The sequence below is a fragment of the Hyposmocoma kahamanoa genome, unplaced genomic scaffold, assembly GCF_003589595.1.
Source record: "Hyposmocoma kahamanoa isolate Upper Pololo Valley unplaced genomic scaffold, ASM358959v1 119, whole genome shotgun sequence".
Classification (NCBI taxonomy): domain Eukaryota; kingdom Metazoa; phylum Arthropoda; class Insecta; order Lepidoptera; family Cosmopterigidae; genus Hyposmocoma; species Hyposmocoma kahamanoa.
In genome coordinates, this window is record NW_020653409.1 from 2,605,433 (window position 1) to 2,632,062 (window position 26,630).

General features: G+C 37.4%; 1 protein-coding gene across 1 annotated transcript in view; it reads left to right on the forward strand.

Annotated features, from left to right (window-relative positions):
• LOC113240038 (glutaminyl-peptide cyclotransferase) overlaps window positions 1-26,630 on the forward strand; it is a 46,799-nt gene that overhangs the window by 17,061 nt on the left and 3,108 nt on the right. The window contains exon 4 of the mRNA XM_026477243.1: window positions 7,852-8,077. Within this exon, the coding sequence (XP_026333028.1) occupies window positions 7,852-8,077 (226 nt within the window). The remainder of the gene's footprint in view (window positions 1-7,851; window positions 8,078-26,630) is intronic.

Below are 26,630 nucleotides of genomic sequence, written 5' to 3' on the forward strand. Positions count from 1 at the left end.
AACAAATATACGCGATTTAAATCCGGAAAAATAGTTTCATTTCCTATGTGTAACAATCGCGAAAACCTAAGAACTCGTTATGTAATAATATTTGGTCATTCCAAAAATTGTTTTTCGATTCGAGTAATTTTATTATTGAATGTGCAACAGGTTGATGTTTTTGTCGTGCTAAGCATGCAGACATAAATGGGAACAGAATGTCTCAGTCAAGACCTAGTTATTAGCTAAGTACGTATAATTAACGACTATAGAAATGGGAGTGTGGGTGGAGCGACATAGAATCTTCAGTCGTCTGTTTGGCGGTACGACGCCTACAAGCTTTGTGATCTATTACTACTCCACAACGCTGCGTAGGCGGGTGTCACTTGACCTTTACAAAATTTATTATAGGGTGAACTCTTCTTCTCTACACATTTAGGGGAAAAAATTACATTTTAATTAATTAATTTATTTTTATTTTATTTATTTATAGGTTACAAAAGACCTATAAATACATACCTTATAGACTAACATATATAATAATATAATACAAAACTATCTATTTAACCGCGACGTGTGACGCAACATGGGTGTCCGACAGCCGTCCTCGGAAACGCCGGAACATGAGACCCTTTGGCCAAAACTCATCCTTCATGAGGATCAACAGATGTTGAGTTGATACTCTCACCACAAATGAATTAAAATTCACATTGTGGCGGGACTCCAACCGCTCGACCTTCAGGGCAGCATTGGCAATATCCGTAGACTTTTTGGAGTAATGAAGTCGTGACAGGTATACAACGTCGTCGGTATAGCTGGACGCAATAGATTATCGGGGTTAGTTGATGATAATACTTTGGAAATGAAATTTTCAGAAAGGGATTTCGGAACTAAATCACGCCTCACAAGTGTGAAAATTAAATTAACTAATTTTAAAAGGTAATATAGCTTATCGAGTTCTTAGCTTTTCGCGATTGTTACACATAGTAAATGAAACTATTTTTCTGGATTTAAGTCGCGTATATTTGTTTTTTCAAACAAACTAACGTTTCTTTGAAAAAACAAATACGTCTGACGTTGGTTTGTTTGAAAATATAAATATACGCGATTTAAATGTACTAACAATAGTCTAAGTTTTAATTGTTTACTAACACTTTGTCTATGGGCATTTCATTGCCTGAAATAAAAGATTTCATTTCATTTCATTTCATTAAATCCGGAAAAATAGTTTCATTTCCTAGGTATAACGCTTATTTAATGTAATTTTCACTTTGACTAAATACACTTCCTATAACTTCACTTCATATAACTATCGTTTGTAATAATTAGTAATCGGATTTGAGGGAGTAAATTTAGCTAAACTATAGAATAACGTGGACATTCCCTTCTACAAATTCCTGGACTTCTCGGAATTGATTATAATATTCCAATATTTATTGAAATTTTAGTACATTGGCGACAAAATATTATTTCCTATTAAGTATTTGCTACAAATTGTTGTCTCAAGAATAATGTTGTAGTCGTGTGTACTTACCTATTTAAATAATAATAATAATAGCACACACACTCATAGTTTAGTTTATTTCTCTCAACATTACAAATTTCATACAAATACAATTATATGTCATTTTATACTACTCTTCGAAAAGTGAGCGTCAGTTCTCAAAATAATGAACAAATATATAATAGTGAATCATAAGTACACAATAGTGTACATACTTAGTTGTTGATTTTGTAAAATGGGAAATATTGCGATTACCACGAGTGTTTAATTTTTTTCTTCTTTTAAAATTAAGGCGACTTAGGAACCGGCTCCCATTAATGAGAAATTATCCACTTTTAAAATTCTTTTTTATTACTGTGGCGTAGTAAAGTAGTCTTTTTATGTGTAACACAGACTAAGTAAGCAAGCAATCATATTAAATAAATAATGCTTAGCGTTCATGTAATAACATAAATGTTATTGAAAGGGTCACATTTTTGGAGGTTATCTGAAAACGACCCTAAAGCGTTCGGTGAACAAGTCTGCAGGCAAGGAATGCCACTCCTTTGCAGTTCGCCATAAATGTGTCTATATCTAATGGGAGCAATTCACAATGCTACTTGTATTCGCTATGGGGTGTTTGATGTACTTGGAAAAATATTTGACGTACAGATAAACAAGCAAACATGGAGTCAAATAAGGAGTTAAAATAATGAATATTACCACAGAACAATGAATACAGTAGAAATATGGTAGTTAGTGTCTGACGCGTGCCAACTATAGGTATTGAAAGACCTATCTGAGCGCAGTCTGTCATTTTCGCTTTGTATGGTATGGTTGTATCATTTTTCGTGCAAATTCTCCAAAAGCCTCGAAAAATGCGTTATTGTGCTGTTTTGGAGTGTAAAAATGACAGCCGCACCAAAAATATTATCCGTGGTGGTATTTCATATCATCGGAAAGTAATATTTTAATAAATTTTCAATTTTCTGATTATCGAAATAATTTTTTTGTTACAACAAACGAAAGTAAAGCTTACACCTCTGCAATATGGTCGATTCTTGTTTGGACTAAATTAACCGCTAGATGGCGGCACATTGATTCATCTTTCAATATAATGTCAAAACGTTGTAACTTGTATTGAATTTTCAACGATATGCCAACAGGGTATAGTTTAAATTATATTAACAATCCAGAAAATGTAATTTTTTTTAAAACTTGAAACTATGATTAATCAATGTCAAGATTTTGTAGTGTTTCAAATTAAGCATGTGTGAGTTTTGGCCACATCGGTTCTGATAGTAGTCGAGGCTTAGGGCATATCCATTGTTTATTACCATAATGTGGACGGTTTACTTGCGTATTTGCCTATGTTAGTTCCTTTGATGTACGTCGAGTAACCGACCGACGCGAGGTAAAGCGAGTTTGGTGTTTGCTCTAAGTATTTGTCGAATATGGCAAATAAGGCAAATACTTTGCCAAACATGCTATCTACACATTGCCAAGTATGCCAAATACGCAAATGCAAATTGCCAAGTGAAGTGCCACCATTATAATCTATTTAGTTATGTGCACTGAAGTTTATAACTTATTATAATTGTTATGTAAAATGAGTGCAAGGGTTAATGATTGTTATCAAACATGGAATTATAGAATGTTAGTTTATATTAAACGTTCGTTAGGTATATCAAGTGAATTGTTATATGAAAAAAGTTTAAACAATATTATGTTAAATGAGAGCATTAGGTGAAATAACGTTGACAACCTCCGTGATCGAGTGGCTTGCACACCGGATTTCACGGTGTCGCCATCGCTGAGGTCCCGGGATCGATTCCCGCTGGGGTTAGGTGTTTGTGGTACCGTCGTTGTTTCCGATTTCCACAACACAAGTGCTTTAGTTACTACTTTGGGATTAGAGCAACGTAATGACGTCTGATATTTATTTACATATGTATTTTAATAGCAGTAGAGCTCCTTGTAAAAGAGTTCGTCCAGGGAAGTACTGCCTCCTTACCTATTTCTGGCCGCCAAGCAGTAATGTGAGCATTACTGCATTCCGGTTTAGAAGGGTAAAGGGGCTGGTGGAATTACAGGTACATGGGACTTGTCAACTTATGTCTCAGGGTGACGGGCGCAGTGGCAGTGGCCATAAGATCTTTGCGATTTAAAGCTCTTGAATGGCACTGCAACTGCTATGGATAGGCGTGTCGCTTACCACGAAGCCCACGAATTATAGAGTCCCACAGCTTGGCACACTTCTCCTCTCACAAAGGGAGGGCTTGAAAAGGAAGGAAACTTCACACACGTCATTAAATCGCTTTGTAGATGTGTGCAGGTTTCCTAGCGATGTTAACTTTCAACGAAAAGCTTATGGTAAATTTGTAATTAAATTTCAAATATAAATTTCGAAAAACCTACAGATGCAAGCCCGGATTCGCGGTAGGTCAAACCATTAGGCCACCACGGCTTTTTATTATTATTATAAGTCGGAGTTTTAATCAGAGATAACAAAATGACGTTGTCGCATTGCTATTGTACAAGTAGCAACCAGTTTTTTTTCATAAGACTTAGTGACGGGGCGAACAAGTCGTGCGCCTGATGGTAAGCGACATAGCGGTGGCATAACAGTGGCAGTGCCACTCAGAGCTTTAAATCACAAAGATCTGACTATTACACTCCCGACACCCTGAGATATAAGTTTTCCAAGCCCCATATGCCTGTAATTTCGCCATAGACGACATGACTTTAGATTCCAAAAAAATTTGATTCAAACTGTAGCGTACTTTATCAATGGGGTTCGGGTGCTATCAAAGAGTGAGCAAGACCAAAGGAAATGTATTTACTGTTTATTTAAGAGCTCTCATGCCAAAAAAGTTTTGACGTTGGCTCCGCCCAAATTTGTGAAACAAATATATGCCTGAAGTTCGCGTGACATGCGACAGGAGATGTTGAATTTTGCGCATTAAAAGTACCAAATTCGTTTTAGCGGAATAACTCTAAAACTAAAGGGATTAAAAAAAATCCGTAGTGACAGTTGTCGATCACGCATAAATATAATTAATTATCTAATTTTTGTCCTAATGACCTGTAGCATTTCGAGGATAAATCGAAAAAATGTGAAAATTAGAGGTCATTTCGTGATTTTTATCTATCGAGGAAACTTTATTGTTTTATGTTTCTGATTAGTGTCTATGCTTGAGTATATCTTGTAGTTACTCATACAATATTTTATTTTTAACTTTAAAGTGGATATACCCCTCTAAAATCAAATCGAAGTATATTTATATAGTATTGCATTTAAGTTTATTTGAAAAGAGGAATCCCTAGTTTCTTGCTAGTTCTTCTCAGTAAAGTCAGCACAATAAACGGGCAATAGCTTAAAAACATCGAATATACATATAACCAGAAATAGAGACGAAATGTCATTTCATTTGTTAGAAAACTACGAGTATTCGGCTTAATCAAACTGCGCTCCGATTGGCCAGCTCGAATTAGAAACTATTGACGGGTGTCGTCAATTGTTTCACTTCAAATCGACCAGTTCACTGATCGAGCTTTGTTATAATGGACGATAATTGAAAAATTACATATTTAATTACCGATGATATGTGATTCCGTTTGTTTTGTAATTAGATGTTTTGGTGTTTTTTCCCATGCCACCGAATGGAACAGCCCTCCATAGTTAGAGATATTATCTTTATTACAATATATACAGAATATAATAAATACATAATATTTTTGGAATATACGGAGACGTACACACAGGTCAGTTGTGGGCGCTATATTATTTCAGCTTTCGAATTTGTAACTTCTGTCCAAACCAGAGTTGATATTTAATAGTGATATAAGGCCCATTTGTCTGATGAGTTGCCAGGGATGGATGGCCCTTATTTCGTCTCTATTTCTGGTTATATACTCGATGTTAAAACATGACGTTTTCAAGTGTAAGTTTATTTTACCTATCGAATAAACGATTATTTGATTGATTCATTGGTTCACAACTTCTGGAAAACGCGTGAATGGGTCATTGTTGCGAACTATGGTCTAACCCTCTAATTAGAAGAGAGCCGTGCCTAGCAGTGGGACGTATGATTGTTGAAAATATCTAAAAAATCTTGAGACATAGTCGTATATCTTTGTAATATTATATTATTGAGATAAAATGCCTTGTTTCGCCAAATCTACTCGACAAAGCGCGGTACAAAGGAAACAAATTATGCGTTTTATCAAAGGCTGTTGTACCCGTAGCTTCTGTTCAAGTATATTAGGTACAGCTTTTGCGAAGCTACTTTTAGTGGGCCGTCCGTTTGCTATTCGCTTTATTAAAGAAGCCATATTGGACTTGTGTAGCTAATTTTATTGTCTGCTTGTGGACAATGGTACTTATGTTTATTTTTAATCTTGCTTTATGGTAACTTAAGATTTATTAAGAAGAGTGTATACGAAGCCGAAAAAGGTTTCTGCGTATGCAGTGAAGTGTTTTAGATAGCTTTTTATTTTAATAAGTTTGCATTGTTAGTTCGGAGATGTTGATTGTTATGTTAGTCACTCGGATTCATTGCTCCTGAGTGTATAAGTAGGTGCATAAATTTAAATAGAATTGTTGTTGATTCTACAAATCTTAGATGCCTGTTATTTGTTAAAATAAAAAATAATGGACCGTAGGAAGCCAGCATTAGACTGGTAGTAAAAGAAGTTTGAATTAATTGTGTTAAGATTGTTGATTGTTCATAATAATGCAACTTTCGATAGGGACTTATTGATTTTTTGTTAAAATAAAAATGCCCAGTGAGTCTGTTAGAAAAAGAAGGTAAATAAAGGTAATAATATTATTAGTTAAAATAAAAACGCCCAGTGAGACTGCTACAAAAAGAAGTTTCAAGTTAACATTTCAATTGCATAATCAGATGACCAATAATAGTTTGTCAAAATAAAAATGCCCAGTGATACAGATAGAAAAAGAAGTTTCAAGTTAACTATGTTAAGATTGTTCATAATAATGCACTTATGTAGATACATAAGTTAAACAAAATAGTTGTTGTTATACAAATCTTAGCTTGGTACTTATTATTTATTAAAATAAAAATGCCCAATTGGACTGATAGAATAAGAAGTTTCAAGTTAATTATATGGATTGTTAATAATAAAGTAAGTAGGTACCGTAGTTAAATGCAATTATTATTGTTGATTCTACAAATCTTAGATACCTATTATTTGTTATAATGAAAATGCCCAGTGAGTGTCACTGGAAAAGTTGTTTCAAGTTGATTATGTTAAGATAATATAATTTTTTTAAATGTTTTTAAATAAACAATTTCTGTTTATATGAAGTGTTTGTTACATTAACCTTCAAAGTAAGTATACAGGGTGTTCCAAAACTCAACGATAACCTGGGAACAGGTGTTGCCTAGTTCGTAACAACTCAGAAAAAAATGTTTAAAAATCGGAGTCATTTTGTTTTTGTAATATAAGCATTTTAATGAAAAATGTTGAAAATGTACGCCCTGTACACCATTTTTAAGTACTAAAATTCTAGTTTTTGTAACGGTAACTCGAAACAGCCCAGCTAATGAACACAATGCCAAAAAAAGCCCGAATTACTGAAGTTTCAGCACTAAAAAATTATGTATTAATTTTTTTCTTGAAATTTTTAGCAGATTTTTTTTCATGTCAATTGTCAATTTACCTAGACTACCATGGCAACCTCTTACAAAAGTTGGCGCTTAAAGAAGTTCTTCTTCATCACTATCCGACAGTGATATGGTCCTTTCTTTATTTGTGTTGAAAATGAAATGTGGCGTGACGGTTTTGCTGTCACACCGGCCGCCTTCGTGCCGCTGTCCCGCCGCGAACTACACTCGGGACTGGTGTGTGGCATGCCCCGGCACACATTCGCTTCCCGCAGCCTCGACCCCGAACCGCTTTTCCCGCTATACCGCGTCTGTGTGGCCTGACTTTAACAGGGCGGCCGCCGCGCGAAAACTTTCGCGTCGTGTAACTGGGCGTTTATACTTCAAAACCGGAACACAGTAATGCTCACATTACGGCTTGGCGGCAGAAATAGGTATGGCGGCAGTACTTCCTTCGACGAACTTTTTCACAAGGAGCTCCACTGCTACTAAAATCCTGTAGTGAACTGCAAACATGTGTATCCGCAAAAAGTCTTCGATTGATTCGGATGTCAGATACGGAAGCAGATATTTAAAAATATGCGGGTGATCCGCGTTAGCGGATGCAAATGCAGACGTCTGCCGCATCCCTAATCCACATATAGTACACTGAAAACATAATATTGCGTGCTCCTACTAATTACTCCAGATCCATTCTTAGTCTTTAATAAGGAGCTTTCCTGCTGCTAGTAATCTTATTAACCCTCACGTTTTCGGCAGGATTTATTCGTGCTCCTGGACCTCCTCGGTGCACCAGATCCAGTGTTCTACAGCTACTTCAAATCCACGGAGAGGTGGTACGTGCTTTTGGCCCAAGCGGAGCAGCGGTTGGCTAACATGAACAAGCTCACTGGATACTCCGTCGGGAAAGCTGAACAGACTTACTTCCGACTGAGGAGTTCCAGAGCTGCAATCGAGGATGATCATGTGCCGTTTTTGAGGAGAAGTGAGTATCATTTGTGTACTATGTATATCTTGAATACCAGAAGAGTAGAATTTATCACAGGTTTTTATTTCCGTTGAACGTAAACTTCACCGATACTAAAGATTTCCTATTGAGTCGTTTTGCTATCGGTGTCGATTCAGACGCTTGACGACCAAATTTGTGTTTATATACTCAAAGGTCGAAAATATTCATAAGTCTACGAATTCAGGTGGAGGGATCAGGAGTAAGTTGTAAAAGTGGGGATAAAGGTAACTGCTGTTCTACCGGTGCTGTCCCATACTGACACAAAGCTAGCGCCAATCAACCAGCTCCTAAGTCGGCACTGTAATCTTTGGCATTTATGTGATACATTTGGCATTTGGTTGATTCAGCATAGCAGTGTAAGTGTTGAATCAATCGCTTTGGAAAAAATATATAGCACAATTGAGGATATACACGGATGACTTATACGGTATGAAAACACGATTCTTAAAAATTTTCAAGATAGAAGAAAAAACAAACTTACTTCGAAATTTTTCAGAATAGACACTTTATTCAATAGGTACTTGACACATGCCAATATTTTTTTTTTACATCAACTGAACTAAATAGAATAGTATACGCATTGACTTACAATTATATGGACGTCGGGTCCGCGCTAAAAAGTGTCCGCACTTGTAAGGCGCTAAAATCGTATACAGAGCGCGACACTCCGCTTTAGTCTTCATTTGTTCTACTGACAGCGCGATACTGCGATGACATTACAATTTAAATTTCGAATAGGTTGACTTGGGACATTTTTTTCGTGGTTTTTGTATTACCCGTCGTCCATTTATTTGTAAGTCAATGAGTATACGATATACATTTTTCAAATGGTTTTAATTTCGTTTGTAAAAAAATAAATTCTGAAATAAAGCCGGTGTCCCTGTCGCTTGCAACAAGCAAAATGAACCGTACTAGTACGGAAAAACATTGAGTTCAAGTTGAACGTAGTTAAACCGAGTTTTAACCGTGCGGTGACGGATTAGAATACAATTCACCGCCCCTCTCTTCCCGTGGGTGTCGTAAGAGGCGACTAAGGGATATTGAGCAACCAGCTGCTCCACTGGTGGTAGGGCTTGAAAACCCGCCTGGTTAGTGACCACCGTGCGCATGATGGAAAACCAGCCAAGTATTCGCTAGTCGGATGCGTTCCGGGATCAGTCAGCGTACAACCAGAGCCCGAGGGAACGCTGCCGCGACATTTGTGGTCTGTGGAGGCTTCCGCCGAACCAGTGCCAGGACAACTGCATTGACCCGCCGGCCAGGGAGACCCGTAGAAACTGTTGTTCCGCTGGCCGCCCGCGGTACAGTACAGGGGCCCAAGCGTGCTTAACCAGCTCGTGAGGCTGCCTCACCATGCCGCGCATAATCTCGGTGTGGTTCGTCGTGCCGGTTGGTGACCGGGAGGTGGGGTCCCGGCGGCCATTCCCGGGGGGGTTCGGGGGCCCTTCCGTCCGGCGGATCAGCGCAACTTGTCTGTAGGCAAGTCTCTGGGGAAGCAGGCCCCGCGATTTGACCGTTTGTGTCGCGGCACTGTTTTCTCGCTTCACGCCTCTTTTTCCCTCCAACATGTTAGCGCAAAGTACAAATTTCGGTCGTACAGCGGTGCACACCCCCACCACTAAAGCGCTCTTTAAGGTGGAGTTCACGAACATTCGAGGACTCCACAGTAACATCCACGCCGTCCATCAACATCTTGAGACGGCTCGACCAGAAATGCTGTTCCTTACGGAGACCCAAATACTCTGCCCGGCTGACAGCAGCTACTTGAATTACCCTGGCTATATGCTTGAAGAGTCCTTCAAAGCGAAAGCTGGGGTCTGCTTGTTTGTCCGGGCAGATGTTTGCTGTCGCCGTCTGCGTCACTTGGAGGACCCCTCCTTCTCCATCCTTGGGGTACATGTTGACCTGGGCAGTCATTGCCGTGTCTACATGTGCCTCTACAGATCCCACCACGGCGACATGGAGACAACTCGTCTCATGGACCACCTTACTCGGGCGGCAGATGACGCGCAGGCGCAGTTTCCTACAGCGGAATTGGTGTTTTTAGGGGACTTCAATGCTCACCACGAATCGTGGTTAAGTTCCTCTAAAACTGACCATGCTGGAAGAACTGCCCACACATTCGCTCTCACACACGATTTAACCCAACTGGTGAATCAGCCCACCCGGATTCCAGATAGGGTTGGTGACGCGCCCTCTTTGTTGGACCTTCTGCTGACGTCTCGCCCGGCTGGATATCGGGTGGTGGTCCAAGCCCCTCTGGGCACTTCGGATCACTGCTTGATATCCACTAAAGTGGCAACGTTACTGCCACCACCACCTACTGTGGCTAAACGCCGCATTTGGCATTATGCGTCGGCAGATTGGGACGGTATGCGGGACTATTTTGCATCCGTTCCCTGGCGGCAGCGCTGTTTTAGTGAGGTGGATCCAACAGCTAGCGCGACTGCCGTTGCTGATGAGATCTTAATCGGGATGGAATACTACATCCCGCATTCGGATCTCGTCAGTAAAGGGAGGCGCAACCGCTGGTTCAACCGCGAGTGTGCTGTGGCTGTTGAGAACAAACAGACTGCATACCGCGCTTGGATCAGGGGTCTAGCTTCAGACGATCCCAATACGAACTCACTTAAAACAGCCTACAATAATGCCACCAGGTCTTGCAAAAGAGCGTACATCAGAGCGGATGCTCAGCGCGTCGCACGAGTTGGCCAAGAACTCTTGACGCATCCCACAGGTAGTCGTAGCTACTGGCGTCTGGCCAGAGCCGTTGCGTCGAACTTCTGCCAGCCCTCGCTGCCACCGCTGAGATATTCTGACGGCAATCTAGCCCACAAGCCGCAAGATAAAGCCGACCTCTTGGCAAATCTGTTTGCGGCTAACTCCTGTCTCGACGACTGTAACGCACAGCCACCAACTCTACCTCACTGTGGCTACACGATGTCTGATATTCGTATCAGACAATGCGATGTGCGTACGCAGCTGCAGTCTCTCGACGTCCGGAAAGCTAGTGGTCCTGATGGTATCCCAGCGATTGTACTTAGGAATTGCGCAGCTGAGTTGACTCCCGTGCTAACGCGACTGTATCGTCTGTCGCTCTCTTCAGGTCGTGTGCCGGACTCTTGGAGAGAGGCTAATGTGCAACCAGTTCCCAAAAAAGGCGACCGATCAGACCCGCATAATTACCGTCCCATAGCCATTACTTCCATAATATGCAAGGTTTTAGAGCGGATCCTTAATAAACAACTGACCCAATACCTAGAAGATCACTCCATAATTAATGATCGGCAGTATGGGTTTCGTCCGAAACGATCAACGGGTGACCTTCTAGCGTACTTATCGCATATTTGGGGTGAGGCTATAGACAAACGTGGCGAATCGTTGGCTGTTAGCCTCGATATAGCCAAAGCGTTCGATCGGGTCTGGCACAAAGCTCTTCTCTCCAAGCTCCCGGCGTACGGTTTGCCAGCCCAGTTATGCAGCTGGATTGCCGATTTCCTTCGTGAGCGGAGAATTCGCGTCGTTTCTGACGGCAGCATTTCGAGGTTCGTGAATGTGAACGCCGGCGTACCGCAGGGATCTATCCTATCTCCCACGCTTTTCCTTCTGCATATCAATGATATGCTTCCACTTGGGAATATTCATTGTTATGCAGATGATAGCACTGTTCATGGGGGATATCATGGATTCCCCGCAGCTGGGCGCGCCGATACTGACAGAGAGCGATCTGATCTTGTCGTTGAGCTCAATAGGATATTGGAACTCATATCTGCATGGGGATCCAGTAATCTTGTTGAGTTCAACGCCAAGAAAACACAGGTTTGCGCGTTAACAACAAAATTGTCGCCGTTCCTTCCCATGCCTTCTCTGATGAGCACAGCACTTTCACCTCAGAGCAGTTTCACCTTGCTCGGTATGGAAATCTGCTGTGATTTGAATCCAAGGAGCTACATCGAATCTGTGATCAAAACAGCTTCACGGAAACTCGGAGTCCTGAACAAGGTGCGACGTTTTTTCACGCCGGACCAGTTATGCCTGCTGTACAAAACACAGGTCCGGTCTTGCGTTGAGTATTGTTCGCACTTGTGGGACGGCTCCGCCAAGTACCTACTCGATGCCTTGGATAAATTACAGCGTCGTGCTACTAGAATTATAGGCGACGAAGAGGTCTCATCACGCCTTGAACCTCTGCAACTGCGTAGAGATGTTGCATCGCTTAGCGCCTTTTACCGCATGTACCATGGTGAGTGCTCTGAGGAGCTGTTCAACCTCATCCCCCCTTCCCCGTTCCTGCTCAGAAGCACGCGTGCTGGCCTTCGTAGTCACCGTTTCACTACCTGCCGCATTCCATCGCGTACTAAAAGGTTCGGTGGCTCCTTTCTCTGCCGCACGGTTGACAAATGGAACTCCCTTCCGGCACATGTCTTCCCTCCCTCTTATGATATGGGGTTCTTCAAACGAGGCGTGAAGAGGCATATTGTAGGCAGGCAGGGTGAAGGCGGCTAGTGCAGTGAGGATTCCATCGCTGCACTAGGTTCCTTCGCGTTTGGATACAACTTTCCACTTAACATCAGGTGGAGTGGAGTCATTTGCCTGTCAGGTATAAAAAAAAAAAAAAAAAAAAAAAAAAAAGGAACCAATCCACGTCCACTCACTTTCGAGATCTGGCAGTTTGAAGTTTAAAAATGTTTCTCACTCTTGTTATTTTCAAGACTTATTATAATGCCATGTAACTCTAGAGATGTATCCCTGAGAGGTACAATGTTTGGTGATGTAAGTTTGGACAATGGACAAATTAATTGTTGGCTTCTGAGCCAGAGCTTCTGAGAGAGAGCCTGTATGTCTTGGCGCTCTAAACTTGTACCAGTTTTTGAACATGTCCCTTGAGTAGGGAACCCAGTATTCCTCCGATGAGGCTGACATAGTCTCCCAAGGTGGCTAAAGCCTCAATAAACAAAATAGATTAAAAAAAAACTCCAGAGATATTTATTTATGTTTATATGTTGGATTGTTTTTGCTGATCTAAGAGGTTAGACTTTATGAACTGTTTGGTAAAAATAACACATTTTTAACCGACTTCGAAAAAAAGGAGGAGGTTCTCAATTCGACTGTATGTTTTTTGTTTATTTGTATGTTACGAGATATTAAGTGCATAAGATCTTTATATATTATAGATTAAACTCAAACTCAATGAAAGATATATACCAGTCACTACAGAGTTTTAAAGCAACTAACAATGAATCTGGCCCTAAGGATACGGAAAATACAAAACCGAATTCAGCACCCATAAAAACTCGGAGACAAGGAACAACAAAGGGATATTTCCTTGGACCTTTCGTAAAAGATTTTAAACTTTTATATCAGAATATACGTAGTCTAAATAACAAGCAATATTTGATAGAGGCAGCAGTGGAAGACGATAAAAATTTAGACGTACGAGTGGTTTGCCTCACAGAAACATGGATCTCTGAAAAAAAACAAGATTTATTAAACCTCGAAAATTTTAATTGTGCAGGATCGTTTTGTAGGAAGAAACACGAGAGGGGAGGTGTTTGCATAATGATGAAAAAAGGCGTTGACTTTAGGGAACGTAAAGATATTACAAAGATTTCTACAGAATATGTATTAGAAACGTGCGCTTTGGAGATTTGTAGCATGGACCTCCTTGTGGTAGTTTTGTATTGGCCAGAGAAAAATAGAGACACATATATTTTTTAGTTCTTTGGAGCAATTACTGCATATTTTAAGTTCAAAAGATAGCCGAAAAAATATTATAATAGGAGGTGATTTCAATATAAATATATTAGAAAGGGATAAGCTAACTTTAAAATTATTGGATCTCATGAAAAGCTTTAATTTGCATCAATATATAAATGAACCCCAAGGGTGACACCTAAAAGTTCTACATGTATCGATTTGATTTTTTCAAACTTCCAGAAACAAACTCTTACTGCAAATGTTATAGATTATGGTTTCTCGGATCACAAAGGTATTGTCTTAACAATTGCAAATAAAGTTACAGAAAATAAAAAAATTTGGTATTGTCAAATAAGATACTACAATGAAAAAAATATGCAGTATTTCAAGTCAATATTAAACAAAATAGATTGGAATACTATACTCACTAAAGATAAAACAATAAATCAAAATTATAATTAAAAATAAAGCTAAGAAATCGTGGTTAACACTGGGTATAAAAGTGTCATGTAAACACAAGCGGTTGTTAAAACTGTTAGTCGCACGAACGGAAAACCCTATACTACAAAAAATATGAGAAATTGCTAAAAACCACTGTATTAAAATCTAAGAAACTAAATTATATACAAAAAATTAAAGATTCTGATAATAAAACTAGGACTATGTGGAATATGGTAAGAGAAAAAAGTAATAAAATGCAAAAACCAGCCAGAAAAAATATTAAATTAAAAGTCTTAACTCTCTACACTTTAATAGAGGATCTCATTTGTGTATCGAACACATTTAACAACTACTTTGTATCGGATAGCCGGATTCCTTCGTCAAACCGACGACCAGTAGCTATTCCGATTCAAAATTCTACGTACATACGGCCTGTGGAGCCAACAGAAGTATACAAAATTATTCGCAGTTGAAAAACAAAAAAGCTTTGGTTTGGACGAATTACCACCAACACTAATAAAAAAATATGCAAATGAACTAGTTCTTCCACTTGTATTTTCAATTAATCAATCCTTTTCCGAGGGCACTGTACCCGATTTACTAAAGATATCCATTGTCAAGCCGATGTATAAACATGGCGATCCAACGGATTTAAATAATTATCGACCTATGGCACTCCTACTAACCTTTGCAAAAATATTTGAATCAGCAATGTCACAAAGACTCTATTCCTCCTGTGAAAAATATAACATATTAGATGAGAGCCAACATGAATTTAGACAAAATAGATCAACGGGATTAGCTGTTTATAAATATATTAAAAAAATACTAGATTTCCTTAATGGTAAACAATACGCAGTAGGTGTTCTGTTGGCGCATCCACACATGCCCGGCGGCATGGCCGGCGGCAGTGCCGCCGGCATTTGCCGCATCTCAGCCGCGACACGCGCGGCTTTTGGTTGCCGGCGGCAGTTTGCTTGCGGCTTCGATACGGAGTGGTAGTGTAGTCGTATTCATATATAACATAATTTAACAACACTACTGCGAAAATTGCAACCGCATCTGCAGGCCGCCGGTAAAGCCGGCGGCCTGCTTTCAGCGGCAAGGCGGTCTGAAACCCGGCGGCATGTGTGGATGCGCCATTAGAGTAAGGCTTATGACAGGGTATCATATAAAATATTGTTACAAAAGCTTTATGGCATTGGTGTAAGAGGGACGGCATATGAGTGGTTCAAATCCTATCTTACAAATCGTTTTTAGTATGTGGAGGTAGAACACCACGCCTCCAGCTCTGGTGTCATATCTAACGTGCGGTCGCGTAGGGTGGACGTGACCCAGTCTATACCACAAGGAAATGTGATCGGGTGTATATTATTCCTGATATGTATTAACGATTTACCCAAGGCGTTGAACGTTACCAACATTTTATTTGCGGATGACTTGTCGGTGGTTTTTCCATGTACAATGGAATCAGATTTGAATCAAAGTATTAATGTCATTTTTAATTATGTAAATAGCTGGCTTAGCGATCACAATCTGGTTATAAATTACACAAAAATAATACAATTTAGACCACATCAGAAGACTCCATTAAATATAAATTTTAAATTAATAATACTCCAGTTGAAACAGTGAACACCTTCAATTTGCTCGGAATAACCATTGACACAAATATAAATTCTTTTTTTTGTTGGAAAGAAAATATTTATAGTCAAATGTATAGTCATTCAACCTCTAGTTAGAGGTTGAATGACTTTGAGGTCGGTTGTTTAGTACTCTGTACTGTTTTTTGATAATTTTGTGGATTGGATCGTTTTTGCTTAACTACGTCCAGTTGAGGTAATATCGACGGGTTACTACGTAGGTAGTCCCTGATTGGTTGGTTTGGGTTTAAAGTTTTTACTAAAAAACGGAAATTTTGACAACTCCCAAGTGACGTGTAATCAATGAACAATCGTTGAAGTGCACTCAAGTGATATTTATTCATAAAGACAGCTGACTTAAGTAAGATCTTAATATACACTTAAAGACTTTGCACATGTGCTTTTTTTGATATGGACCATAATGTACTGTTCGACGTGTTCTGAAACCTATACACGGGCCTACATCAAGATTTTCTGGATACGTATCGGCTGCCCCATAACTTTAATTTAGACAAAATTTTACAGGAGATCCCAAAAACACAAATCAAGGTCGCCCTTTAAACTTTAATATAAAAAGTAATAGGTAGGATACTAATCAAGGAATATAGGATAGATACATAGAAAATTCTTTATTGTTAGCACCACATACATGCAAAGATTACGGGACAAAAATGAAACACATTAGCAGGGTTACAATTGGCGGTCTTTTCGCTTACAGCGATTTCTTCCAGACAACCTTAGTATGGAGAGAGACTAAACATGAATAAAAGCGGCCGGGAATACTGATGTCACAAAAATGATTATAACTTATATTACATATTTTGCACCCTTACTAACTTGAAATATTTATGTACATAGGTAAAGTTACAGTAGCAGTCAAATTCAATACACAATATAAGCGTTTGCTAGGTATTTGGTTTAGTTATTGCATTAGAAAATTTGTTTTTGTTTGACTGTACTCCGTTCAACCATTTATTTAACTTTTGACACATACTTGCCTCCGAAGTTTCGTAATTATTGACATACAACTTTAGGCAAAAAATGCAATACTTCCTGGACTCTTTTATTTTTTTAATTTTAGTGCAGCAACGTGATCTTTAGCTTCTATATTTATTGAGCCAACAGATTATTATATAACGAAGATTATTCAAGTTCATAAATTTTGGTACCTGTCTAATAAATTATAATGAAGTGAAATAAATTGTAAATTATTACAATGTTTGTTATAATGAATCGTCGGTTTATTCTCCATATGAACGAAAATCATCACTTGAATTCTCATTAACATTAATTATAAATTCTTTGGAACCCGCTCATATTAACGATTAAACTTCTTCATAAATTAAATCGATTGTTATAAAAAATCGAATCGGAAACGCATTAGGACATCACTAATTTTAGAATTCGAGCTGTCAAAAGTTAATAAATGGTTGGACAGAGTATGATTAAATTAATAAAACAACTAAGATTTTCAGTATCAGTAAAGTTCCACTATCCATAATTGCCAATACAAATACCTAGTAAGGCACTTTAACTACTCTAAAACAGCAAGTGTCAAATCATCGAGTATATAACCAGAAATAGAGACGAAATGTCATTTAATTTGTTTGAAAACTATTCTGCAAAATCATTACGATGACAGCTGCGCTCCAATCGGCCAGCCCAAATTCGAAACTATTGACGGGTGTCGTCAATTGTTTCACTTCAAATCGACCAGTTCACCGATCGAGCTTTGTTATAATGGACGATAATTGAAAAATTACATATTTAATTACCGATGAAATGTGACTCCGTTTGTTTTGTAATTAGATGTTTTGTTGTTTTTCCCACACCACCGAATGGAGCAGCCCCCCATAGTTAGAGATCTTTATTACAATAAATACAGAATATTTTTAACCGACTTCAAAAATAGGAGGATGTTCTCAATTCGACTGTATGTTTTTTTTGTATGTATGTTACGCGATTTGTGAACCGATTTTGATGATTCTTTTTTTGTTGGAAAGAGGGTACTTAAGAAGTGGTCTAATTTAAATTTGAAGAAAATATTCGACCTCTAAGGGTGATAAACTGGGTCATGAGTGACTTTTGAGTTTTTTTGGTACTCTGTACTGGGGGGCTACTCTCGATTTCCGTCCGACATCCGTCCGAAACAACTACTGTCAAATAAGTAATATTCGACAAAATTAAAAGACAAGTATCCAGTATGAAGCTTCATTCGCATCACACGTCTTTTCATTTCGTCAAGTATTGCTTATTTGGCAGTAATTGTTTCGGACGGATGTCGGACGGAGATCGAGAGTAGACCCCTGAGGTTAGGTTGTTGGAATTTACGGATACGTACACACAGGTCAGTTATTGGCGCTGTACTATTTCAGCTTTCTAATTTGTGTTTTCAATGCAAACGAGAGTTTATATTTAAAAGTGAATTGTATCACACAAGGCCCATATGCCTGATGAGTTGCCATCAGGGATGGATGGCCCTTATTTCGTCTCTATTTCTGGTTACATACTCGATGTGTTAAATACTTGCTATGTTTTGAATTGATTAAAGTGACTTAAATATTTATGGTTGATCACGAACCAGACTAGGTGTGACTTACTGGGTTTCTAAAGTTTCTTAACCTCTGGTAAATTGAGTTTAAATTTTAGATTGTACAATTTTGAAGCGGCTGTCACCCCCATTATCATTTTTACTATGGCTGTAGTATTCCGTTAAAAAACTGGAGCAGCCGACATTCTGTCCACGTCCTGTCTTTCCTTAGTCGTTTTACAAACTTGTGATGCATATAGTGTATGTGAAAACTACGTTTTTTTAGTAAATAATCAATTAAGCGATTCGTTTGTCAGACGACGTTATGATAATTGCACGACGTGATTTTAGTACTATGCATGATTGATACACATGGCAACGGTTAAATTCCGAACACGTGGAGATATGATGCTTAGGAAATTCGTTACATGAGACTGAAATACCATAACTGTTTTTTTCTTTTTTATTTGAAAAACTGACCTCAAAAGTTTGCCGCATTACATCTAATTTTTAACTGCCTCTGGCCGAACGGTTACCATGCCGTACTGCCACGCAGAGGTCCCAGGTTCGATTCCCGGGCCGGGAGAAATATTTGTATAGCCTACATTTATTTCTCTCGTGAGTTTGGGTGTAATTTGTGGTTGTCCATGTGTGTGTCCGTGGCACCCGCGACACAGGTTTTCCCTAGTGCGGGGCTATGTTGAGTGTGTGCGTTATTATTATTTGCAAAGTTTTATTGAAATCGGTGGAAAGTGGATCAAATGCAATGAATCGGATAATGCTCTAATTTGCCACACTTGGGGGTGGAATATTTTCTTCAAATTTAAAAGGGGTCATTGCTAATGTAACCCCTTTCCAACAATTACATCTTATTAATAAATGCTATTACAATTTAAATGAATATTTTGATGACAAATATAAATAATAATATTATAATAAATTTGAATAATAAATAAATAAATGTTAATTATATACTATAAAGTTATGCTACTGTAATCTAATTAAATTCAAACTTTCAAGTGACATAATTCTACTCATAATATGACGTATTTTTTTATATTATTATTTCATAAAGAACAATTTTAATTAATAATTGAAACCTCGGCCTACCTCTACTGTTATTGTTATCCCTAATAAAGGGCTCATATGTGTAGCATTATTTTAAATTTAAGACATATGTACCATGTATACCATATGAATGCAATAAATATATTGAGTATTGAGTATTGAATAAAAGAATCATCGAAATCGGTTCAAAAATGACGGAGTAATGGCGTAACAGACACAAACAAAAAATGCTGTCGTGTTTTGTGTCGGTAATTTTTTATTTGTATCTGTTAAGATTATTAGCGCCCAGTTACATGAGGTGAAAGCTTTCGCGGGGTGATCGCGATGAAATTCCAACTAACTAAAGCTCGACTAACGGCCGTTTCCAATAACCTATCTTCAGTTAGCGATAGATTGGTATCCAAGATAAGCAGTATGTTTCTATCTATCTTTCAATTACGTCTCACGAACTTAGGTAACGTTAGTGACAAATGGTCAAATATCTGTTTTAAATAGCACAACGTACAGCAAAAAAATCTCTTTTAAATGTTTATAAAAGAGAATTTTTTTAAATTTGTTAAAATTAGTTACGTGTTTGACTTATCGAAACTAGCCCTAACGGTACATCGTTGAAATACCATCAAATAATATCAATATTCTAAAACTGGGTTATGGTTTCTTGTGATATCTCAAATAAATATTTTGTCACTTAGCCGCGGTCTTAGTCAGCGGACGGCAGTATATTTCTCCCTCTTTTTCCCTTGCTCATTATTGCCAGCTTACGACCTTTATTCTCACTACCTTGAGTCGGCTGGAAGAGATCTCTTTTAGGGATAAGTCCGCCTAATTTTTCTGTTGTATTTTTTTGGTGCAATAAAGAATACATAGAAATTGCAACAACTAAGTATGAACTGATATATTTTGAACAAAAAGTACAGTTAGTAAGAAACAAAGAATGAAATACTCGTTGAAACGTCGAGTTAAAATTCAACACGTTCTTGTTGTTGTCAAGGACGTATTGCTCCTGTTACGTGCCGCGACAACAGATATTTGATGCTCGGAACAAGAAAACATCTGAATGTCGTCGACGTTAGTCCATTGAAAGTATTCGATTAAAACAGTATCTTCCTTGTGGAATAGATCCATAATAGATCTCAGGTGAGAACGATAGCATCATGTTGGGCGCCATTTCTACTTTCGCATACTATCAGGGTTCGAAATAATAATTGTCATTGAGAAGTTTTTTTCGTGTTTATTTACTTTAATAATAATAATAATAATAACGCACACACTCAACATAGCCCCGCACTAGGGAAACCCTGTGTCGCGGGTGCCATGGACACACACATAGACAACCTCAAATTACACCCAAACTCACGAGAAAAATAAATGTAGGCCATACAAATATTTCTCTCGGCCCGGGAATCGAACCTGGGACCTTTGCGTCGCAGTCCGGCATGGTAACCGTTCGGCCACAGAGGCAGTTAAAGTTTAGTGATAGTTTGTCATTTTTAATAAAAAATTTAAAGAGAACACTATGAATCAGCATGGATAATCAGAAATATACGTATTGATAATTTTGAAATTCAATTTCAATTTACATTACAATTTTATTAGCTTATTTTACACTACAATTTTTGCTTAAAATTCCTCTGAAGCTGTAGTAACATAATATTCATGCATCCAGGAACCTTAATTATTCGAGCCCACTCACTGTTTAATGCGATGTTAAATACGATGCGACATGCGTAGCGCGTAAGCGACTTCTTCAATTAAAATTATTATCAACTGTTACCCCCAATTTGACGCTTCTGTGAGCAATAACTTGAAACGTCAATCTGTTACTGGTAAACAATAATAATATATTTTTCACCTCACTAGCTCGGAGAGGCTTTCTTTCTCATTATAAATCTGCGTGCGTTTTTTTAGCTAGCGTGGAAAAGGTTGACTAAAACTGAACTTCGACACCCGCGGCTCCGACAACATGTTACATCGACATGATTTTACTCAACATTACGTTATTACAAAAAAAAAAAACAAAATCATATAATCAAAAAATTCTTTTATTAGTTATATAAACTGTAACAAAAAACTTACTTTACTTTACTACACTATTTCATGTATATACAAAAACCTAATTACAGTAAACAGAAAAACATAAATTATTATTTTCGGGACGGAAGAAAATTTGAAACTGCTTTTCGAAGCACAATTTTGGACAATGGATTGGACTTTTAAAATAGTATATTTTATTTAATTTTAATATTTTTTTTTTGTTTCACTTTATACAGAGTGTTTTTTTTAATGGGACAATTGGGGAAATCCGAAACCGTACAAGAAAACTGTCTTAGGAACCATAAAGTTCTTTTTATGAAATCCATTTCGGCATTTTTTTAAGTCAAGCGTGGTTTGTCCATAATAATTAATAAAATTGATCAAAATTTTGTTTAGTGCTGATCGACTCAGTACTAAACCGTAGTCTTAGAACGTAACATTTTCGGAATGAAAATGGGCCACACACAAGTACTTTGTTTCCTGGTAATGTTCGTCCACATCATAACAACTCTTAGAGAATATATTTTTTTATGTTTTTATGAATTTATTAATGTTTAGTTCTGTTTTTAAATATTCTGGTATTATTTTATAGATTTTATTGACATAGGACGAGGTCCGGAACTTAATATCGGCTTAAATTTTTTTCCGATTACGCATATGTTTCTTTAACGTATAAATTTGATTAACCACGACGTTGACTACATACCATTTTAAGTACATAAGGAGGGAATTAAATAATGATAGCAAACATTATTTTAACCTTAGGGATGCAAGAAAAAATACATCGAGCAAATTCCGCACTACAATTGCGTTGTTGGTCTACATTGTTAGTTTTAAATTTCCTCGCAGACTTCTATATAGGCCAACGAGGTCCGCTCTTGTTCTACATTGTTTGTAATGTAATATCTTTTGAAACAGTGGAAACTGACGACTTGTTTGCTTGTACATGTCGAACGGGAATTTCAAAGTTGAGATATTTTTTAACCAGATGTTATGAAATTTTAACGGACACGGGATTTAATTCAGAACTCGAGAAAATATTACAAAAATAGGATAGGTTCACTGTGTCTATACAATATACAAACAAAATAATTTAATTTTGTATAAATAATTATAATAAACTAGTGGAATAATTTCACAAAAAAGAAATTAATATCGTGGTAGTAAAACATCATATTATTCAATAAAATAATAATTGTAATACGTTGTTTTATATTAATTTCATATTGCCAGCCCCGGAGAACAAAAAGATAACCGCCATTATCACAGTTTTAGTGTTATATATATTTAAGATCTTCAGGTAACCAATACATGTTTTCAATTTTTTTCGTGATTTTTAAGCAGTTACTTGCGGAATAACAGAATATAATAAAAATTAAATATAACAAATATTATTCAAATTATCTACCCATGCCCAAGTGCACAAGAATAAGGTTATATGATAATATTAAACTAAATGAGTTACGTTTCTTAATATGACAAATGACAATAGAATTATGTGTACAAAATATAATTTAGACGTTTAGAGTAATTAGCACGCTCCAGTATTGGCTCGTTGTCGCTTGCTTTACCATGCGGCAATTTAGCCGAATACAAAAAAATGTTTTAGGTTTTTTTTATATTTTTCTTTCCAGTATTAAAAAAATATAAGAATTGACAGTCAGTGTTAATGACTTTGTTTTCATTTTATTGTCGATTATATATGTTTTCGTAACTGGTTGGGCTTTTGTTCGCAATATTACAATTTTATAAAACATAAACCAACAATAGTCAATAAAATAACAATTCGCCGTAAACAATGTATATAAAGAAAAGTTAACTTTATTTCATTGGCTCAGCAAAAATCTTTTATTCAAAAAATGAATTAATTTTGTATTTATTTATTCAATAAATACAAAGCTATTCGTCGCTTCTAATAACACCCTCTGTACATATTTTAAAATAATTGCTTTATATTGTTCTATAAAACAAATAAGACATGCAGGGATTCCATAAAATTATTAAATGAACAAACATTGTTGTATTTAAAATTTGTGTCATCAGCAAACGTGCCTGTGTCAACACCATGTATTATACGTTATCGTACTTAGCCAATATTTTTGCCACGCTGGTATTATGTAATTCTAGGAATTGTACATCAATGTTATGTTTTTTAAAGTATTTTAAAGCAAAGTCGATAAAACTGGTGTTGCTGTAATTATATAGTGCCTATTTATTATGCTACATGCCTATGTACATTATTGTAAACATTGTTTATGTAATTTTTTCTTGTTTAACAATTGCTATGGCTATAAATTGTACTTATTATATTAGAAAGCTTATATCCATAATTGTACATTTTGTTACGTAATGTTTTTTGTGTTTTACGCATTGGTATAGCTATAAAGAGGAATTGTCATCGTCAGCACCGTGGCGGGAGGAATCAATTGCATTAATAATGGAATGATTCTTAAGGTGATTTTCTACCGGCGAGGCGAGACAGGACGAGGAGAGACGAGAATTGAAATCTCGCCGGCCTATTTCCGCCAAAAATTGCCATTAATAGCTCGCGCGAACATCACAATCTCGCGCTGTGATTGTGGATAGTGAAGATCCAGTGCTGTTCAGTTCATCCAGCGATAAATACGCGGTTAAAGTAACATGTCCTGTAAATTATTATTATTAAAATGTTAACGGAAGACGAATCAGATGAAACCATTTTTTTTTTATCTAAAATCGTAAGTATCCCACAATCTTGCGGTTAATGTCAATAGCCATCGCGAGATTGCGCGAGCTCGCGCTAGACTGTGCGAGCACTCGCGAGAAAGTGTTTCCGTTGTAGAGTATAATACTCTATGTAGGCAGCAATACGATTCAATATTACATCAACAAATATTTTAATTCTTGCCTCATCCATCCTCGTCAATCCAGACCATTTCCACCGAATATGAGCTAGGAGAGAATTGATATTTTGTCATTCAAATTTCAATTCTTAGCTCGCCTCGTCTCGTCTCGCCTCACTGGTGGAAAACCACCTTTATTCACTTTCGCGTTGCATTATACTTTTCAAAAAAAGAATAAACGCTATTAAACACTTTTCCTTCCTTAAATCACGTAGCCTATCGAGGCTGACTGGAGAACAACGAGTCACCAATCAGCTTTAAACACGGCCAATACAACCTGGCCGAAATGTCGGGCCATGTGCAACCTATTAAATATTATGTATACCGGAGCCAGTTATGACTTTAAACGTAATGTAACAGAATTCGATTTATTGTTTACGTAATGTGGTTTACGAAAAGATAAACATTCGTTAATATTTATACGTGTTGTTTTCTAATGTTTAGAGAAACGATTTATTAAGCCATCTATGAACCATATTAACTAGTCTCGATCGTCGGCTTTTTGTGCGAGTTACTTGGAAAGTGAACAAGCGCGGCCGCGCCCTGTGAACTTGCCGAGTGATATTTAAAATCCGTTTCAACCTGATCCATCTTTTCGATTTAAAAAAAAATAATTACTGTGAAAAGTGATAGTCGAATTTATTGCAATCAGCTGACGTTACGAACGAATCGTGAATAGGTCAAATTATGAAATAATTTCTGACTAAATCAGTAACAGGGGTATTTTTTCCTCAACGTCTACCTCACGGTTATATTCTGACATATGTACACATATAATACCTGTTAAATTGTTTAATCGCGTATACATTATCATTATTGTATATTTTTTCATTAACGATTTGTTAATGTTGTGTATTATGCTGCCGCTGTTAGTTGAAAGGCCGCATGTGACATTTAAAAAAATTATGTGTATTGCTGTGATCATTAAAAGAAGCCCGATCTGTCACTATATTTTCCTAGGTGGATAAGGTATGAAGGTACTACAAGAGAAAAGTGCATATTTTCTTGATTTCATTTCTTTAAACGTTATTTTCTCGATTTTGAGTTTTTGTCACAAGCCCTTCCTCCTGTTTGTTTTTGGTTAAAGGAGAATGGGCAAAATACAAGGGCCTTGGACCTGGAAGCGGCCACTTCAAAAACATAGTTTTTATAATTCTTTATGTTACGACAAACAATACTTAGTATGGAGTCAGAGTCGTATTTTGTGTGTAAAAAAAGTTATGACCAATACAATTGTCCAAGTAATAAATGAACACGTGTTACATTTTTGACAAATATTCCTTTGTCTACTGGATATTTCTATAAAATAAAACAATGCTTTGTGGAGTCATGCCGCCGGGACCTAAACTAGCCCCCCCCCTCCCTCCTACCCTCTTATGTGCACGTGCATCCAGGTGCATGCGTGTTTAATTAACTTAGTTTAGTTGTTTGTTGACTTGCTTCACTAACAACTGTTCTGTGCTGTCGATTCTTTGCTGATCCTCATAAGACCTTGATTACTGTTTACCGGACTACTGATTTTGCTTTGCGATTTGTATCGGTGTTATATTCTTGGATAACAACTAGGCTTGATCTTGGACATTCTTGTTTAGTAAAGTGGTGTGTGCGTGACTGAAATGGAAACTTGCATTACATGTCACGTTTCAGTTCGAAACAGAAGACGTTATTCTCTCTCACAAGAAGTTCTTGATGCTAATCCATTTTTAATGGATTATATTGGTGACCGCGTGGATCCTAATCCTATATTTGAAAATAGAAGAAACTACATCTGTCGCCCTTGCTGGCAAAGAGCTGAACGTGCTCAATCAAGAAACCAACCACAAGAATCGGCTCGTGATGAAATCTCGACAGATCAGGTCCCTGTTTCTATACCTAATTATTACCGTCTGCCAAACACTGCTTCACGTTGTTTGTTTCCGGGATGTGAATCAGAAACGCACTTGAGGATTCCACATGGCATTAAAACTAAAGTTTTTTGTGATCACAATATATACATACCTGACGAGGCTAGAATATGCCCAGAACATATACGATCAAACCATTGGGAGATATTAATTGGTTCGCCTATTTTATTAAATTCATTTACCATAGAACAAGTCACGGATGTATTTGAAATGGTTAAGAGATCTTTACAAAAGTCTGCACATTTTAATTTCGAAAATATCGAAAATATTGATGCTGATGAATTATTTTTCTGGACTGGAGTTACACCGGCGCAGTTTCAACAAATTATA